General features: G+C 46.8%; 1 protein-coding gene across 2 annotated transcripts in view; it reads left to right on the top strand.

The window, feature by feature from the left end:
• arrdc1b (arrestin domain containing 1b) overlaps positions 1 to 19610 on the top strand; it is a 77247-nt gene that overhangs the window by 19158 nt on the left and 38479 nt on the right. For both annotated transcript variants that reach the window (XM_072488284.1, XM_072488285.1), the window contains one exon: positions 2131 to 2241. In XM_072488284.1, coding sequence (XP_072344385.1) covers positions 2131 to 2241 — 111 coding nt within the window. The remainder of the gene's footprint in view (positions 1 to 2130; positions 2242 to 19610) is intronic.

The raw sequence follows: 19610 nt of genomic DNA, 5'->3' as shown, positions 1-19610 counted from the left end.
ATTTAACCGAGTATGGCATCAAGGAGTCCTATCAAAACTGGGAGTCAATGGTAATCGGGGCAAAACTCTTAGCTGGTTGGACTCATTCCGAGCAGAAAAGAAAATGGTTGTGGCTGTTGGAGGTCAATCATCTTCGTTCCAGGACATCGCTACAGGGGTTCCTCGGGGTAGTATCCTGGGTCCAACTATCTTCAGCTGTTTCATCAATGACCGCTTCTCCATCATAAGTGCGGATGTTCGCTGATGATTGCACACTGTTCAGCACCATTCACGATTTCTCACGTACTGAAGCAGTCCATGTCCAAATACAGTATGTCCTGGACAGAATCCAGGTTTGGGCTTACAAGTGGCAAGCTACATTGGCACCAAACAAGTGTCGAGCAATGGCCATCTCCAACAAGAGAAAATCTGACCATTGCCCATGACATTTTTATGGCACTACCACTGCTGAATCCCACACTGTCAACATCCCGGGGGTTACCATTGACTGGAAACTGAATTGGACTGGCCTTATGAAAACTGTGGATACAAGAGCAGGTCAGGCCTTATGAATACTGTGGATACAAGAGTAGGTCAGAGGATCGGAATCCTGTGGGGAGTAACTCGCCTCCTGACTCCCCAAAGCCATCCAGAAGGCATGAGTCAGGAGTGTGATGGAATACTCTCCACTTACTTGGATGAATGCAGTTCCAACAGCACTCAAGAAGCACAGCATCATCCAGGACAATGCAGCCCACTTGATTGGCATCCCTTCCACAAACATTCAATCTCTCCACCAGTGATGAACAGTGACAGCAGTGTGTACTATTTACAAGATGCACTGCAGAAACTCGCCAAGGCTTCTTAGTCAGCACCTTCCAAACCCATGGCCAGTACATTTGTGGAGTACAATGGCGTAGTGGTATTGCCACTCGACTAGGAACAACACGGTGGCACAGTGGTTAGTACTGCTGCCTCACAGTGCCAGGGACCTGGGTTCAATTCTGGCCTTGGGTGGCTGCGTAGAGTGTGCACTTTCTCCCTGTGTCTGTGTGAGTTTCCTTTGAGTGCTTTGGTTTCCTTCCACAGTCCAAAGATGTGCAGGTTAGGTGGATTGGCCAAATTGCACCTTAGTGTCCAAAGATGCGCAGGTCAGTTGGAGTTAGAGGGATAGGGCAGGCAGTTAGCCTATGTAGGGTGCTCTTTCGGAGGGTGGTGCAGACTCACTGGGCTGAATGACCTCCTTCTGCATTGTAGGAACTCTACCATCTGGAAGGACTAGCGCAGCAAACACAAAGTAACACCGCCACCTGAAAGATCCCCTTCATGTCACTGACCATCCTCACTTGGAAATATATTTCTGTTCCCTCACTGTCGTTGGGTAAAAATCCTGGAACTCTCCCCAACAGCACTGTGGGTATACCTACACCACACAGCCTGCCAAGAAGGCAGCTCACTGACTTAGCCAGTGACACCCACACCGTATAAAATAATTTTAAAATTACATTTGTTTTAATTCTTGAATCCTTGCAAACTTACCCAAGTAAGAAGCAATAATTTAAACCCAGAAACCATGATATTTTCCCTGTAGGTTGCTGGAAGTGTGATATGGACCAGCAGCTGACAGAATTATAGAATCATAGAGTTTACAGTGCAGAAGGAGGCCATTCGGCCCATCGAATCTGCACTGGCCCTTGGAACGAGCACCCTACCTATGCCCACACCTCCACCCTATCCCCGTAACCAATAACCCCACCGAACCTTTTGACACTAGGGGGAATTTAGCGCGCCAATCCACCTAACCTGCACATCTTTGCACTGTGGGAGGAAACGGAGCACCCAGAGGAAACCCACGCAGACACAGGGAGAACGTGCAGACTCCGCACAGACAGTAACCTAAGTCGGGAATTGAACCTGGGACCCTGGAGCTGTGAAGCAATTATGCTAATCACTATGCTACTGTGCTTCCCACTGTGCTACTGTGCTGTGCAATCGCCTGACTTCATAGTGTCTCAAACACAGACCTGTTTTATTATTGTGTATAAAATAATGTTTGTTTCTTTTCTGTTTTAATTCCATTACTTTCAATCTTTTCTTTGATTTAGTGTCTCCTAGCTTTTATTTACATGTTCCCATTTTTCTCTCTCCTAGCCTTAAAAGTGAACTGCATTGGATCATGTGGTGTTACCAACAAAGCAAATGACACAGTATGGCAGATGGAGGAGCAGTACTTCAGTAGCACGCTTGTTGTTGCAGACAAAGGTAAGAGTCGCCCCCTCAGTCTGACTGAAGTGAAAGGTTTGAGACTGTGCATCTAACATTTGCTGTGGCTTGCAAATATGTTCATGGTATTGCTTATGTAAGGTTTACCTCTAGACATGATGCTAGTTAGGATTGTTCTGATACTGTGGGATATCATTGTGATGTCCAATTTTGAAAGTTTAACAAGGAATTGAAACTGGGCTAAGTCAACCATCTTCGCTTTTTAAGTCTTCTAAATTGTTTAAACTTGTTAAATGAAGTATGCTGACCCAGTACAATTAATGTATCCGTGGGTTGCTTTAGACTATATTTTAGTTTGCAGTGGATACCTGGTTTAATGTCTATCTTCATGGGAAGGAGTAGGGGAAGAAAAGGTTAAATGATGTTATAAGATACAAACTTGAATGGCGGTGCTCAAAAAAGTTTTGGGACAGGAGAGTTTGAAAACTATATATTTATGTTTTACAAGATTGTAAGTATGCATACACAATTTAGAATGCCACATAATCAGCTTTACTGAAAGGGACAGATGTATTCTTATCATACACTTTAATTACCAAGTTCTTTTTTGTCAGTAAAGGCAAGGCCTATCCTTAACTTTGGAGCATGAACTTTAATCAGATCTTCTGGAATTGACTTTTATTTTAAAAATGGACAAGAGTCAATGTTTCAGGTTAATATTTTGTTGGGAGATTATTGAGCTGAAACGTTAACATTTCACTCTGCAGATGCTGATTGACCTGATGAGAATTTCCAGCATTTTTGTTTATATCTCATCCTCAGTTTGTTTTGAATAACTGTTTGATGACTTGCATTTGCTTATGTCACAACAATCATTTGAGCCTGGAAAGAACCATGTAATGCTACAAAGCGCATCATAATTGGCATTGCACCAACTGAAAGAGCACTGGCCTAATCATAAAAAGTTCCCGTTTTCAGTTCCTATATGGAACAGCCTGTCTCTGGAAAACCACCTCGGTGTTGACTCCACTGATTGGTGACTCATCAGTTCTTTGTCAATTTACTGGAATGTGTGCTACTTGAGAAATGAGCCATTCATTGCACACTAAGAAGTATGAGATTGATGTTAATCAGTTTAGATTATCAGGGCACCCCACTATGGGGACTCTGAGCCCCCTCCCTCCCCCTCCTTCAGGCTCCCCTACATCCCCTTACAGGGCGCCCCTCCAGGACTCCCACCCTTCAACTCCCAGCTTTCCTGAGGCCTCTACCTACCTGCCCTGCACTGCCACATCCTTCATACCCTCCCCCTCCACCCTCCTTTCATGGGTATAGCCCCCTCAGAGCCTGACCTTTGGCACTGGCACCCTGGGAGCTCTCCTGGATTTGCGCTTCTACATAGGCATCTTGGCACTACGTTCCAGGGGGCCACCTTGCCCTATCACTGATCACCCAGGGACCTCTGACCCGGGAGACCGGGCTGCCGGTACATTCAGCCTGGTCCATGTTTGTGTCGACTCGTACAGAACAGTGCCCAGCTGAGGCCTCCTTAGGGAAGGTGGTAAATCCTGGGAGGCCGGTAGATCGTGGGTACGTATGCTTACGTGGGTTTTAAAACCCACGGGTCCCACCCATTGTGGATGGGATTCTGATTGCACCGTCTTGCGGGACTTGGATCGATCCCATGAGGTGTTGTGGTTGCCAGGAAGCCTGTGGGAGGCCTCACCTGCATCTACCGATCGAGTCTTGCTCCCGTTTGGGCGCAGTGTGATTGGTAGATCGTGGCCAATGTCTCCCAAACTGGAGTAATTTCTCACAAACGTTAGCACTCCTGCAAGTTTCTTTATGGCCTCTCAAGATCCAATGCCTTTTCAATTTGCTGTGACTTTACTGAACAGTAATCTGTTCTGGTTCCCAGTTTCCTCTGTTCCATTAACTCCAGACTTCCTGGAAACTTCTCTTCATTTCACTTCTCTGGTTTCCTTAACTAGCTGGACTTTAGATTTCCAGCATCTGCTTTCTTAACCATTCCATATTATGGCTTTTCTTCTGAGATCGATTTTCCGTCTTTAGCCTTCTGACACCAACTGCTTCTCGCAGTTGGAATTGAAGCCAACAACCACGCATACAAACAACTTTGTCCAGCCTGAATCTAACTTTTGGTTGTACCCTTCAAGGCACAGAATATTAAATTAAACGCACTTAAAACTCAACATTATTTCTAATGTTTACCAATAAATCCCTTAAAACAAACTATGGTTTCCGAGCATAGACGCAGCACATGGAAAGCAGGTTTTCCAATTGTTGTTTTGCTTGTGTTCTGGGAATTGTCCCTTGATTTTGCAATACTAAATTTGACTTCCTCATCATACCTGCGAACTGAGGCTCTCAGCAAAACTGAACCTCGAATTTTGCTGCTGAATCCAACTGACTGTTTCTAGTAGTGTAAATGTACAGAACAGGATCACAGATGCCATTGTATTGAAATCTCAACTAAACAAATGCCAGTGTTATTCCATTCTTTCCTAGTCTTCTGTTCAAACAACTTGCTGGTAGCAGAATTTTTTACAAAGCAATACTTTATTTGTTAAATGGACAGCTTAAAGATGTGCAAGGAGTTCTCCCATTATTCATGCCATTCTTTCATCAACGAATGCCATAAAAAAAAGTCTCCGAGGCATTATTCACATTGCTGTTTGTGAGGCACTGCTGTGTATAAAAATGGCTGCCTGCACTCAGAAATTTCTCATTTTACTTCAAAACAGTTCATTGTATTTAAAGCACTTTACTTTTCCATGTGTGAAGACATGCTTTTTTTTCAAAATGCAAACCGTTTCTTTGTAGTTCCCACTCTTAACTTCAATGTATTGTAATTACAGAATAATTCTTTAGAATCAAATCTGGGCCACTTGCCATCTCCACAAAGTGTAAAGGGAAGCAGATTGATTATCCACCCATTGTAGTTTTTCTCTAGCAAGTGTATGAATATGAGGGAGGTCACTAGTCTTTTTGAGAGTTGTGTTGTTCCTGTTGACAGTTCATAGTTATAACTCCTTGACTCTTCCTCAGCAAGACAGGTGAAATTGAGAGTTCAAAATGTAGAGACACTGTCATGAATGCTCATTATGGATGTTGTGATTATTTTAAAATATTACTGCGAGAGCATTCTATATTACACACATTTTTTATTGAGAAGATCAAAAAATAAATATTGACCAGTTTGAAGTCAAGAGTGCTTTATTGGTTGATGTGAATACATTGCATTGAGACACTGCTACGGCTGCTGATAACTCACAATTTAATTCCTCCTTGTGTGCCTTCTCTAAATAGTTTGCTATCTAGTTATAACGTCTATAAATATAGAAAGCAATATGGGGAAATTTGATGGCAAACTATTGCGAATAATTTCCTTGTGTCACTGCAGTAGAAGCAATCTGGGGTCGTAACTTCCCATATGCCCTTTTGGCCTTCTACAAGGTGAAACTGAGCATTCCGATGCAAGTGAAATTTCCACGACTCAAACTTGGTTGACACCAAGTTCAATTGTCTACCATTGCTGCTGGCAGAATAGCAAATGCAATAATGCAATGCCCCTGATAAGCTGACAATTCAAAGAACAATATAGCACAGGAACAGGCCCTTCGGCCCTCCAAGCCTGCGACAATCACGTGTCCTATCTAGGCCAACCGCCTGCATCCTTCTATAACCCATCTGTTCATGTGCCTATCCAAATAAGTCTTAAAGGTCGCTAACGTATCTGCCTCAACCACCTCACTTGGCAGTGCATTCCAGGCCATCAGCACCCTCTGTGTAAAAAAAACAAAAAAAAAACGCTTCCCCCACACATCTCCACTGAACCTTCCCCCCCCCCCCCCCCCCCCCGTCGCCTTGAACTTGTGCTCCCTTGTAATTGTGATTTCCACCCTGGGAAAAAGCCTCCAACTGTTCACCCCATCTATGCCCCTAATGATTTTATAAACTTCTATGGAGGTCACTCCTCAGGCTCCATCTCTCGAGGGAGAATAATCCCAGTTTATTCAATCTCTCCTCATAGCTAATACCCTCCATACCAGGCAACATTCTGGTTAACCTTTTCTGTACCCTCTCCAAAGCCGCCACGCCCTTCTGGTAGTGCAGTGACCAGAATTGGACACAGTACTCCAAATGTGGCCAAACCAACATTCTATATAATTGTAACAATTTTTGAGCTTTTATACTCGATACCTCGTCTTATGAAGGCAAGAGTGCCATATGCTTTCTTGACCACCATTTCCACCTGTGCTGCCGCTTTTAATTTCTCATTGGGAACTTGTCAAATTACCACACTGACCAATAAGAGTGGAGTTGGACAATACAAAATCATGGTGCGTGAGGAAAGCCATGATTTGACCAAGAGATTGTCTTGTGAAAGGACAATCAAACCCTGTGAGTATGGCTAAACCAGAGAGAAAATTAAAAGTGTTGATTGGGGAGTGGGTGACGTTGTTACAGCAAGTGGAAACCTGTGGCGTTAAGCAGAAAGTGGACGTTGCGAAGTAGTGAGAGATTATACCATCAAGTTGGTTGATCATTATAAAACACAAGGTCTTGGAACAGTCCAACAGGCAGGCATTCCTTGAACAAGAATGAGGATGAAAACAGCTGTGTACCCCTTCAGACTTTGAAGAAGCGATGCTAAGTTGGTTCAAAGCAGCCCAAGCAGAGAACTTTCCCATCTCCTGGCCCAATCCTGCAGGAAAGGGGAGTCGATCTGGCAAATAAGTTGATCCCTCTGCCTTGGATGCCTGGATTGATCCAAGGCAAGGCATAACATTATCTTCCATGTGATAACCGATGTGGGTGCTGCAGCAATGGTTCCAAAATGGTCTCGCCCACTTCTTGAATGAGTACGTACCATGAGATGTTTTTACTGCCGATGAAACTGGATTGTTTTACCGCCTTTTACCAGACTGCTGTTGAACCATGTAATGATGGAAAGCAGTGCAAGGAACATGTCACTGCTATGGTCTGCACCAGCATGGATGGTACCAAAAGGCTGTCCCTTCTTGTGATGAAAAAGTCCAAGAAGCCACATTGCTTCATGAATGTCAAGACACTACCCATACAATGTGAGGCTAACAAACGCTGCCTGGAGTTTTTCCAAGTGCCGAGCTATAACCACTTTAATAATCGACTCTTAACACCTTTTAATGATGACTTTTGAAATTGGGCAGCTCTGTGTCGATAATAAGGTTGATATCTGTGTAATATTTAACTAAAATTATTTAAACTTGATGGTAAATAAAAAAGAGTTTAGCATGAATTTTGAATAAATTTGACATTGAATGGAGGCTTTTTAAACCTGATCTCTGAAGTTGGAACCATACTGCAAGCCATTCTGGTATCAGCTTTTCTACAGGAAATCAGATAGTGTGGTTTTATTGGGTGAGTGGGCACATTTAATAAGTAACTTCCCTGTCGTTCACCAAATCTGGCAGCTTCTCCCAAAGGAATCATTTCCCATACATAGATGTATTTTAGTAGATGTCATATTTGCTGCACTTTTTGTTTTGATTGTTGTATGTTTGCATACCTTGAGAATGCTGATTTTCTCCCTTTGCGTTGCCTTTCGGATCATTGCTCTTGCTGAGGTTGACAAGATGGATAGTTCTAATGTAGTAGTAACTCTATTTAAAAAAATCTTATTTGCTTTGATGGTTCATGTTTAAATTACTGAAAAGCACATTTTGGAAGAAATGGCTTCTCAATTGATAGTTGTTGGCAATGACCTACCAGCAAGGTAGTAATATTAAAAAGATATGGTAAAATTTTGATTGTGAACTAGTGAGATGAGCTAGACGGCATGAATTAGGCTTTACCTATTCTTGACTCTTACAAATGTTGCTGTGTTGATAATGGCCTAGTTCATGGTTTTCTGCCATGGCCAACAGACAAGAAAGGTGTCAGGATTTGTTCTCTGGCTTGTAGGAGTAGACTAACTCTAGTCATTTTGCCCGTGTGAATTTGAAACTCCCTTAATTGCATTCAACCTTACTAAGAGACTGTAAGAATGAAACAGGAGAAGATCTGTGCTCCAGAGTAATCTCTTCAGAAGAATTAAGTACAATCCTTTGTTTTAGAGGTATAGAAGAGGATATAAAGCAGGTACTGTTAGACTTGGGAAATGCAGAGTTTTAGCTTGTGTTGGACCTTCAGGTTCAAAGCCTCTCATCTCTGTTCACTGTAATGCACACCTCACAACAAGCTAAAACAGGGAATGCTGGAAATAGGCAGCAGGTCTTAGCACCTGAAAATATTAAAAATATCAGGCTAATGTTTCTAGTTTCACCTAGCACCTTTTGAGGATTAAACTTCATTCCTTTCAGACAAGGAGTGAAAAAACTGGTGGAGAATCAATTTTTAAAAAATGGTGGCTTGAGCTCTGCTTAAAGGGGGCAACGATAATACTTGAAGATACTTTGTTCTTCTTGCTGGAGTCTTCTTCGTATCCCAAACTGGATGTTGTCAATCAATTATTTTATCTTCTGATCAGTTTAAGTTTGGATGACGACAAAATGATTTTCTATACTGGCCCATGCACTTGGTGATCAAACTGACTCCTTTACCTCTGGGGTCGAGCGGTTGACCTCAACAATATTGGTCTACCATCTCTGGTAGGAGAATGATTTTCTGAATGTGAACACCTGGAGGTGCTGGAGAATGAATATCGCTTGCCTACAATCTGGATTACAAAAATCTAAATGGAAATGTGCCAAACACAGTCTCTACTGTGTGATTTTAATTGCAATGATCCTTAATAACAGGTAAGATTTTCATATTGTGATCATTTTTTCTGTTATTCGAATTGCCCAATATATTTGATGGGGATATGGATCCTTGCCCAAAACCTTCTTTTGGAATCAAACAGTTGGGTTGGATTCACACTAGTATCAGACCTTGAAGGGATAATTATCCAGAATGTTCTGTAAACAAAGACATTTCTGTTTTAATAATTAGTGAATCTATTTATCCTGAAACTAGAGTTGATCCTCCGTTACAGCTTAAATGCTCGGTGTTTTGTTTTGGATTCTTTACTGCTATCCATCAGAACAGTTTATTTAATAAATTTTTTATCCTTTTTGTGACATTCACTTTAGATCAGCTTAATAGCAAAATGTGTATTAATGAAAATATTAATTGAAGACGCATTTGTTTTGCAAATTAAGCTGACATTTTATGGTAAAGCTGATCTTGAATTCTCACTTAATATATGCTGTCAAAGTAGATGAACACTTGCAATGGAGTTTGCCTTAAAATGACTGGTAACCGATGAGGAAAAGATGGAAAAAATGCCAACGAAAATATCTGAGAATATACGAGCATAGGAAGTAGGAGCATAATTCTGCCTTTCATCCCCTTCAGCTAGATCATGGCTGATGATCTACCTCATCACCATTTTCTCATGCTGTCCCATATCTCTTGTCTTTAATCACTAGAAATCTGTCAATTTCAGTCTTGAACATATTCATCATGGCCCTCTTGGGTAAAGAATTTAAAAGGTTCACCACCCTTGAGTGGAAAAAATGTCTCCTAATTCGTAAGTGAACTGGCCTTTTATTTTGAGACCTTGTCCCTTGGTTGAGACAACCACTCCTCCTCCACCTCTTGCAATCAAAACCAACATACCATTTGCCTTACTAATTGCTTGCTGCACCTGCATGTGAATAACTGGGGCGTAAGCACTGATGCTTGTTGTAATCCACTGGTTGCAGCCTGCCAACTTGAGAATGACCTGTTTATTGCTACTTTTTTTTTAATGAAGGCAGACACAACATTTGTTTTGTTTCTTTACTATTTCCTTATTCCCATCATCAATTTTCATGTTTCTTCCTTTAGTGAGTCCAGATTTGTCTTTAATGCTTTCAATCCTTGGATGTACTACCATTTTGGCAATTTTATTAGCCTCTTCCTTTGATTTAAGGCAAAATGTAACTTGTTGGCCATGGTTGGATCACTTTTCCGGTTGAGCTTTTGTGCTACAAAGGACTGTATAGTTGTTGTAGGCCACATATTAATTCTTTTGTCATACCAGAAAGATCATCCACTCTTAACAGAGATGATGGGAATAATATTGTGATATTACCCAATTATTTCAAACCTTGAGGGATAGTGTTGGAAAATGACTTTGTGGTCCACAAAGGTAAAAAAGTGCAAATCATCTATCAATCCTTCGTCTTCCAAATTAAAGCTTAGTTCGGTGCATTCCACCAATTTTATTCAGATGATGTGTGCTGTACATTGTGTTAGTCACCATCTGTATTTATCCCTCATCCTAATCCTCATCTATTATATTTATCCAGCATTTTCTAAAGTAGTTGATCAGAATAATTCTTGCTAATTTTTGAAAAGAGTCACTTCACTTAGCTGCTTGTGAGCAAGACTTTGTTCAAATCTGTAAGTCTTGTTTGAGTTAGACATGAGCCTTTTAATTTCAACTTCTAGCCCAAGTTAAGTGGCTGATTTAAGTTTATATAATTTTTGCATCTTTAATATTTAGAGGAACTGCATTTTGTCTGCTCTCCTGTGAAACTCTCCTTAAAGCTTAATGCGCTAGGTCTCAGATCACACTTGTCATTCTTCTCTTTCTTATTCCTAGTCTGTCAACCTACTTTTGAAGCTAGGATACATTAATTATAAATATAATTTTTTGAAGGTTGATTAACTTGTTTTGATTTAGAATCAGATGCCCATTCAGGCCTTGATTAATCTTAGTAAGAAGTCTTACAACACCAGGTTAAAGTCCAACAGTCGGGGAACACTTCAGCAGTCAAGGGCATTCAGCCTCTGATCTCCGGGTAAGCGTTGTCCAAGGCGGCCTTCAGGACGCGCGACAACGCAGAATCGCCGAACAGAAATTTATAGCCAGGTTCCGCACACATGAGTACGGCCTCAACCGGGACCTTGGATTCATGTCGCATTACATTCACCCCCCCCCCCCCCATCATCTGGCCTGGGCTTGCGAAATCCTACCAACTGTCCTGGCTTGAGACAATTCACACCTCTTTAATCTGGGATTACCCCTCCCTCTAGATCTGTAAAGATTTATCTACCTGCAAATGCTCGCATTCAAAGCATTGTCTTGCATCTTTGACTTTGTCTCTATATATATATATATATATATATATATGTTTCTGGAACCAACCTCTTCATTCACCTGAGGAAGGAGCAGTGCTCCGAAAGCTAGTGATTTGAAACGAACCTGTTGGACTTTAACCTGGTGTTGTAATGCTATGCTCACCCCAGTCCAATGCCGGCATCTCCACATCTTGATTAACCTTAACAGTGACTTCACAATGTCTGATACTTCCAGTGAATGGTCAATAGGTTTTCTACCAGTAGTAATGAGCAGCATTCGCATTGTGTACATACATCCTGCATTGGAATGTATCACCTTCCCTTGATTACTTTTAAACTAATTTGCCCTTTTTGGTCTGGTTTCAGAATTAGCACATATCCTGTTGTAGTCACCTTCCTTGTACTTATAACTTGCATTTAACTGAAAACAGCTTTGAACTGTTCAAAATGTTAGAAGCATGGTATGCGCAGTGGTGGGAACGGTGTACAAAGCAGACCTGAATTCTTGCTCTAAATAATTATTTTACCATTTACCATTGATTTCTGTAACTGCCAGTTTTATTTATTTATTTATCCATCCAATGTGAGCATCGCTGCAACCACCTACAATTCTTGTCCATCCCTAAGTGTCCTAGAAAAACTGATGGTGAACCATTGCCTTGAGCCATTGCAATCCATGTGGTGAAGGTACACACTCGGTGCTGTTAGGCAGGGAATTCCAGGATTTTAATCTAGAGGCAGTGACGGAACTGCAACATAGCGGTATTCCCAACAAATTGCTGCCCTTTTCCATCTGACGAGTACAGTTCATGGGGTTTGGATTTCACTTCGACTGGATACTTCATGATTAATGGCTGATCATCTTTAAAAACCTCACTCAGAACCTCATTGGCGGACTTCCGGGTGCGGCTATGCAGAGCTAGGTCGCATATTCGGTAGCCCCCGCTTGGAACGGACTTTTGGGCTCTTTTACAGGGCCCCCACGGCATTTGTTTGACATTTCCCGGTGTGGGAAGAAGACTGCAACATTCCCCTGACAGTGTCCCCCAGGAATGGTATGTCTTTTGGTTACCAGACCCGGCAGAAACAGTAAAAGATTTGGCTGTAACTGCAGGGGAGAGAGGGGCCTTTTCCAGCATGCAGGCGGGGGAAGGGCAAGCTTAAAGCTGCAAGCTGATTAGAGGGCCTCTATTAAAGGTGAATTCTAGCAGCAGAGGGAACAACTGTGAAATGATCTACCAAGGCCATTGAAGAAGCGGAGACGAGGCTTCCGGTGGCGGCCAAGGAGGAGTAGGTTGTGCATTCGGCAGCTCCCGTCTGGAACGGACTCTCGGACCTTTTTCAGGAGTTTCTTATAGACTTTTGGGGGCAGATTGGTGAAGCGAACACTGCCAAAAGGATTCCTTCTCGAGACTTCCGGTTGCGGCTATGCGGTGCTTAGTCGCACATTCGGTGGCTCCTGCAAAAACGGACTTTTGGGCTCTTTTCAGGGCCCCCCAGAGCATTTTTTCGATGTTTCCCAGTGTGGGAAGGAGTTAATAATAGCCCCCCGTCAGTATCTGGCTTTAACTAGGAGCGGGAAGACAGAACATGGTGGTGGTGGACCAGAAGAAGGGAGGGAAGAATGACAAAATGGCGGCGGGCGGAGACCAGGCAGCGTGGAGGCAGTGGGCGGAGGAGCAACAGGAGGGTATCCAGCGCTGCCTCAGAGATTAAAACGGACCTGCTAGAGCCGATGAAGGCTTCTATTTGTAAACTGCTGGAGACACAGACGGCCCAGGGGGTGGCGATCTGAGAGGCTCGACAAAAGATCTCTGGCAATGAGGACGAGATTTTAGGCCTGGCGGTAAAGGTGGAGGCGCTCCACAAGAAATGGCAGGAGCGGTTCGAGGAGATGGAGAATCGGTCGAGGCGGGAGAATCTGCGGATTCTGGGCCTCCTGGAGGGGCCGGACGTGGGGGCCTATGTAGTCACCATGTTGAACTCGCTGATGGGAGTGGGGTCCTTCCAGGGGCCTCTGGAGCTGGAAGGGGCCCATAGAGTGTTGGCGAGGAGGCCCAAGGCTAACGAGCCTCCGCGGGCGGTGCTGGTGCGGTTCCATCGGTTCGTCGATCGGGAGTGTGTGCTCAGGTGGGCCAAGAAGGAGAGGAGCAGCAGGTGGGAGAATGCCGAGGTTCGGATATATCAGGACTGGAGTGCGGAGGTGGCGAGGAGGAGGGCCGGATACAATCGAGCGAAGGCGGTGCTGCACAGGAAGGGGGTGATGTTTGGCATGTTGCAGCTGGCGCGACTGTGGGTTACCTACAAGGACCGGCACCATTATTTTGAGTCTCCGGAGGAGGCGTGGGCCTTTGTGCAGGCCGAGAAGCTGGACACAGACTGAGGGTCGGGATGGGCGATTGGGGACTGCGGTGGATATGTTATGCCTATTTTTGGTTCGGGGAGGGGGGGTGCCTTTGCATTGTTTTGGGTTTCTTTTTCTGTGTTTTTCTCTTTCGGGTTGGGGAGGGTGGATGGGGCGGGTTGGGCTCTGTTTTGGTTGGTGGCGGGGCCTGGTAGGTGGAGAGCGCGGGCTTTATTCCCGCGCCGAAGACTGGGGGGGGGGGGGGGGGCGGGGAAGCAAGGATTGTTTCCCGCATTTAGAATGGAGGGGGGAGGGGGAGAGCCAGTGGATGGGGAGCGGGAGAGCCTGTGGATGGGGAGCGGGAGAGGAGGGTGTGCCACACAATGGGAGGAGTCGAAGGGGAGGCGGGAGTGGCTGGGGTCAGCAGGAGTCCGCTGACTTGCGGACGTGCAATGGGGGGAGTAAACCAGCTAGGATGGGTCCTAGCCGGTGTAGGGTGGGGGGGAATAGAGTTGCTGTTGCTAAGGTCAACGAGGAGCTGGAGCGAGTGGGGAGGGGGGGGGGGTCGAGACGGGGGCATGCCGCTGTGGGGAATGGGCCGGGTGTGGGGTGCTGGCGTGCGGCTGGCCGAGGAGGGGTCATGGCGAGTCGGCGAGGGAGGGGGGCAGGTAGCCCCCTGATCCGGCTGATAATCTGGAATGTAAGGGGACTGAATGGCCGGTTAAGCAGGCCCACGTGTTCGCGCACCTGAAGGGGCTCAAGGCGGATGTGGTTATGCTCCAGGAGACGCACCTGAAGGTGGCAGACCAGGTAAGACTGAGGAAAGGGTGGGTAGGTCAGGTGTTTCACTCTGGGCTCGATGCCAAAAATCGAGGGGGTGGCGATCTTGGTGGGAAAGAAGGTGTCATTCGAGGCGTCGAGCATTGTAGCAGATAATGGCGGTGGGTACATAATGGTAAGTGGTAAGTTGCAGGGAGAGAGGGTGGTACTGGTCAATGTGTATGCTCCGAACTGGGACGATGCGGGTTTTATGCGGCGTAGGTTGGGTCGGATCCCAGACCTGGAAGTGGGGGGCCTGATAATGGGGGGAGACTTTAACACTGTGCTGGATCCGGCACTGGATCGCTCCAGGTCTAGGACGGGTAGGAAGCCGGCGGCTAGAGTATTGAGGGGATTTATGGACCAAATGGGAGGGGTGGACCCTTGGAGATTTGCAAGGCCGCGGGCTAGGGAATTTTCATTCTTCTCACATGTCCATAAGGCTTATTCTCGAATCGACTTTTTCATTTTGAGTAGGACGCTGATAGCGAGAGTAGAGGATACTGAGTATTCGGCAATAGCCATTTCGGACCATGCCCAGCATTGGGTGGACTTGGAGATGGGGGAGGAGAGTGACCAGCGCCCACTGTGGCGCTTGGAGGTGGGGCTGTTGGCGGACGAGGAGGTGAGCGAGCGGGTCCGAGGAAGTATAGAGAGGTACTTGGAGATCAACGACAACGGGGACGTCCGAGTGGAGATGGTATGGGAGGCACTGAAAGCGGCGGTGAGGGCAGAGCTGATCTCCATTAGGGCCCACAAGGAGCGGGGGGAGAGGGAGAGGCTGGTGGGGGAGATGGTGAGGGTAGACAGGAGGTATGCGGAAGAGCCTGAGGAAGGATTATTGAGGAAGAGGCGCAGCCTTCCGGCCGAATTTGACCTGGTGACCACCAGGAAGGCGGAGGTGCAGTGGAGGAAGGCCCAGGGGGCGGTCTACGAGTATGGGGAAAAGGCAAGCCGGATGCTGGCGCATGAGCTTCGGAAGCGGGACGCAGCTAGGGAGATCGGGGGAGTTAAGGACAGGGGAGGGAGCGTGGTGCGGAGTGGGGTTGGCATCAATGGCGTCTTCAGGGACTCCTACGAGGAATTGTACCGATCCGATCCCCCACGGGAGGAGGGAGGGATGGGCTGTTTCCTGGACCAATTGAGGTTTCCAAAGGTGGAAGAGGGACTGGTGGTGGGGTCCCCGATTGGGCTGGAGGAGCTGATCAAAGGGATAGGAAGCATGCAGGCGGGGAAGGCACCGGGGCCGGACGGTTTCCCGGTCGAGTTCTATAAAAAATGTATGGACCTGTTGGGCCCGCTGTTAGTTAGGACCTTTAATGAGGCAAGGGAGGGGGGGGCTTTACCCCCGACGATGTCCTGGGCACTGATCTCCTTGATCCTGAAGTGGGACAAGGATCCTCCGCAATGTAGGTCTTGCAGACACCGATTTCCTTGCTAAATGTAGATGCCAAGGTGCTGCCGAAGGTCTTAGCCTTGAGGATTGTGTGCCGCAGATCATCCATGAAGACCAGACGGGGTTTGTGAAGGGGATACAGTTGAACGCGAATGTGCGGAGGCTTTTGAACGTTATCATGATGCCGGCGAGGGAGGGGGAGGCGGAGATAGTGGTGGCGATGGACGCTGAGAAAGCCTTCGATAGGGTAGAGTGGGGTTACCTGTGGGAGGTGCTGAAGAGGTTCGGGTTTGGGGAGGGGTTTGTCAGGTGGGTCAGGCTGTGGTATGAGGTCCCGATGGCGAGTGTGGCCACAAATAGGAGGAGGTCCGAGTACTTCCGGTTGCACCGAGGGACGAGACGGGGGTGTCCCCTGTCCCCCCTGCTCTTCGCACTGGCGATTGAACCCCTGGCTATGGCACTGAGAGAGTCGAGGAACTGGAGGGGGTTGGTGCGGGGTGGGGAGGAGCATAGGGTGTCGCTTTATGCGGACGACCTGCTGCTGTATGTGGCGGACCCGGTGGGAGGAATGCCAGAGATAATGAGGATGCTTAGGGAATTCGGGGATTTTTCGGGGTACAAGCTCAATATGGGGAAGAGCGAGCTGTTCGTAGTTCAGCTAGGGGACCAGGAGAGGGGGATTGGCGAGCTCCCACTAAAAACTTAACTTTACAAGGCTGGTGGAGCAAATGAAGGAGGAGTTCAAGAGGTGGGACGCGCTGCCGCTGTCCCTGACGGGTCGGGTGCAGTCAATCAAAATGACGGCGCTCCCAACGTTTTTGTTCCTGTTCCAGTGCCTCCCCGGTTTATCCCGAAGGCTTTTTTCAGGCGGGTTAACAGGAGTATAATGGGGTTTGTGTGGGCGCGAGGGACTCCGAGGGTGAGAAGGGTGTTCCTGGAGCGGGTTAGAGATGGGGGGGGGCTGGCGCTGCCCAACCTCTGTGGGTACTACTGGGCCGCCAATGCGACGATGGTGCGCAAGTGGGTGATGGAGGGGGAGAGGGCTGCATGGAAGAGGCTGGAGACGGCATCCTGTGTGGGTACGAATCTGGGGGCGCTGGCAACTGCGCCGCTGCTGCTCCCTCCAAGGAGGTATACCATGAGCCCGGTGGTGGCGGCGGCGGCCCTCAAAATATGGGGGCACTGGAGGCGGCATAGGGGGGAAGTTGGGGCCTCGGCGTGGACCCCATTACGGGGGAACCACCGGTTCGCCCCAGGAAGAACAGGTGGAGGGTTTTCGGGGTGGCACAGGGCAGGGATACGTAAGTTGGGGGACCTGTTTGTGGACGGGAAGTTTGCGAGCTTGGGTGAGCTGGAGGAGAAGTACGGGCTCTTCCCCCCCCCCCCCCCCCCCCCCCGGGGAACACCTTCAGGTACTTACAGGTAAGGGCGTTTGCCAGACGGCAGGTGGTGGAATTCCCGCGGCTACTGCCCCACACAATACAGGACAGGGTGCTGTGGGGGGGGGGGGGGGGGGGGGGGGGGGGGGGGGGGAGGGGAAAGAGTGGGGAACATCTCGGAAACTTACCAGGTGATGCAGGAGGAGGCCTCGGTGGAGGAGCTGAAAGGTAAGTGGGAGGAGGAGTTGGGGGAGGAGATCGAGGAGGGGACGTGGGCAGATGCACTAGGGAGGGTGAATTCTTTCTCTTTGTGCGCGAGGCTCAGCCTCATACAGTTTAAGGTGCTGCACAGGGCACACATGACCGGGACAAGGATGAACCTGTTCTTTGGGGGGGAGGATAGGTGTGTTAGGTGCTCAGGGAGCCCAGCAAATCACACCCATATGTTCTGGGCATGCCCAGCGCTGGAGGAATTTTGGAAGGGCGTAGCGGGGACGGTGTCGAGGGTGGCAGTATCCAGTGTCAGACCGGGCTGGGGGCTCGCAATATTTGGGGTGGCAGAGGAGCCGGGAGTGCAGGAGGCGAAAGAGGCCGGAATTCTGGCCTTTGAGGATTCTCCTTCAGTGGAAAGTTGCGAGGCCCCCAAGCGTGGAATCCTGGATCAGCGATATGGCAGGGTTCATTAAATTGAAGAGGGTGAAATTCGCCTTGAGGGTCGGTACAAGGGTTCTTTAGGCGGTGGCAACCGTTCTTGGACTTTCTGGCAGAACGATAGACATTGGTCAGTGGCAGCAGCAGCTCGGGGTGGGGGGGTTTACTTTATTTTTTGTTTCTTATTTACACTGGGAGGGACTGAGAGGGTGTATACACCTGTTGTGTTAAGTCGGGGTGTTAATGTTAATTTATTATTTATGTACAGGGGGGGAGGGGTTTGGGGGGTTGCTTTTTTAGATTGTGTTTTGTACTTAATCCTGTTCGGTTCTTTTTTTCTTATTTTGTTATTGATATTTTATGAAAACCTTTAATAAAAATTATTTAATTTAAAAAAAAAAAAGAACCTCATTGGTTGCATTTTGAAAATTCCTTATTTTCAGCTAACAATTCATTCATTTACTCAAAGTGCTTAAGTAGGATTGTGAAGATGATCTTTATTACTTTTGGTGTGTCTGGTAACATTGCTGTAAAATGATCTTGTGGTCTTTCTTCAGTAGAGATATTCAGATAACTGATTTATAGTATGGGCATATTAATGTCTATTGGGACAGCTTTTCACTTTCTTCAATGCTTGGTTACATCTCCAAAAATGATTAATTAGGGGCTCAACATATAATCTTTGGGTAAGGAGAGGAGATTAAGTTATTTGTCGACATAAATGTGGCTTAGCTTAATTTTACTCCTCTCCCTCTTCTTCCTCCAAATCTCCTTTTTCAACCTACCCCATGGATAAATGATTACTGGGTTTTTCCTCTGTTCTGTCAGGCTACTATGTGTCAACTATTCTCTGTCGAGAACTTCCTGATATCAACCCTAAATCATCCCCTTAACTGTTTGAACTATTGTCCTCTTCATAGAATCACTACAGTGCAGGAGGCAATTGTGCCCACCGAGTCTGCACTGACCCCCTGAAAGAGCACCCTAACCAGGCTCTCACTCAATCCTGCAACCCCGTAACCCCACCTAACCTGCACAATCCTGGACAGAATGGACAGTTTAGCATGGCCAATCGACCTAACCTGTACATCTTTGGACTGGGGGGGAATCCGGAGCACCTGGTGGAAACCCACATAGACATGCGGAGAACGTGCAAAACTCCACGCAGTCTCCCAAGGCTGGAATTGAACCTGGGTCCCTGGCGTTGAGGTAGCAGTGCTAACCACTATGCCGGCCTTCTTGTTCTATTCCATGTAATAATAGAGTTAAAATCATTTCCGAGATTCACCTTTACCGTTTAATTTAAATTTAAAAAAATTTAAAGTACCCAATTAATTTTTTCCAATTAAGGGGCAATTTAGCATGTTCAATCCACCTACCTTGCACATCTTTTGGTTGTCGGGGTGAAACCCACGCAAACACGGGGAGAATGTGCAAACTCCACACTGACAGTGACCCCGAGCCGGGATCGAACCTGGGACCTCGGCGCCGTGAGACTGCAGTGCTAAATCGCTGGCTTTGAAAGCAGACCAAGGCAGGCCAGCAGCAGGGTTCAATTCCCCTACCAGCCTCCCCGAACAGGCGCTGGAATGTGGCGACTAGGGGCTTTTCACAATAACTTCATTTGAAGCCTACTTGTGACAATAAGTGATTTTCATTCATTTTTCATTTCAGTGTTACCACTGCGCCACCGTGCTGCCCTCTT

This window comes from Scyliorhinus torazame, chromosome 22 (assembly GCF_047496885.1).
Source record: "Scyliorhinus torazame isolate Kashiwa2021f chromosome 22, sScyTor2.1, whole genome shotgun sequence".
Lineage (NCBI taxonomy): Eukaryota > Metazoa > Chordata > Chondrichthyes > Carcharhiniformes > Scyliorhinidae > Scyliorhinus > Scyliorhinus torazame.
The sequence above is the reverse complement of the archived record's forward strand: the minus strand, read 5'-3'. Positions and strand labels throughout refer to the sequence as shown.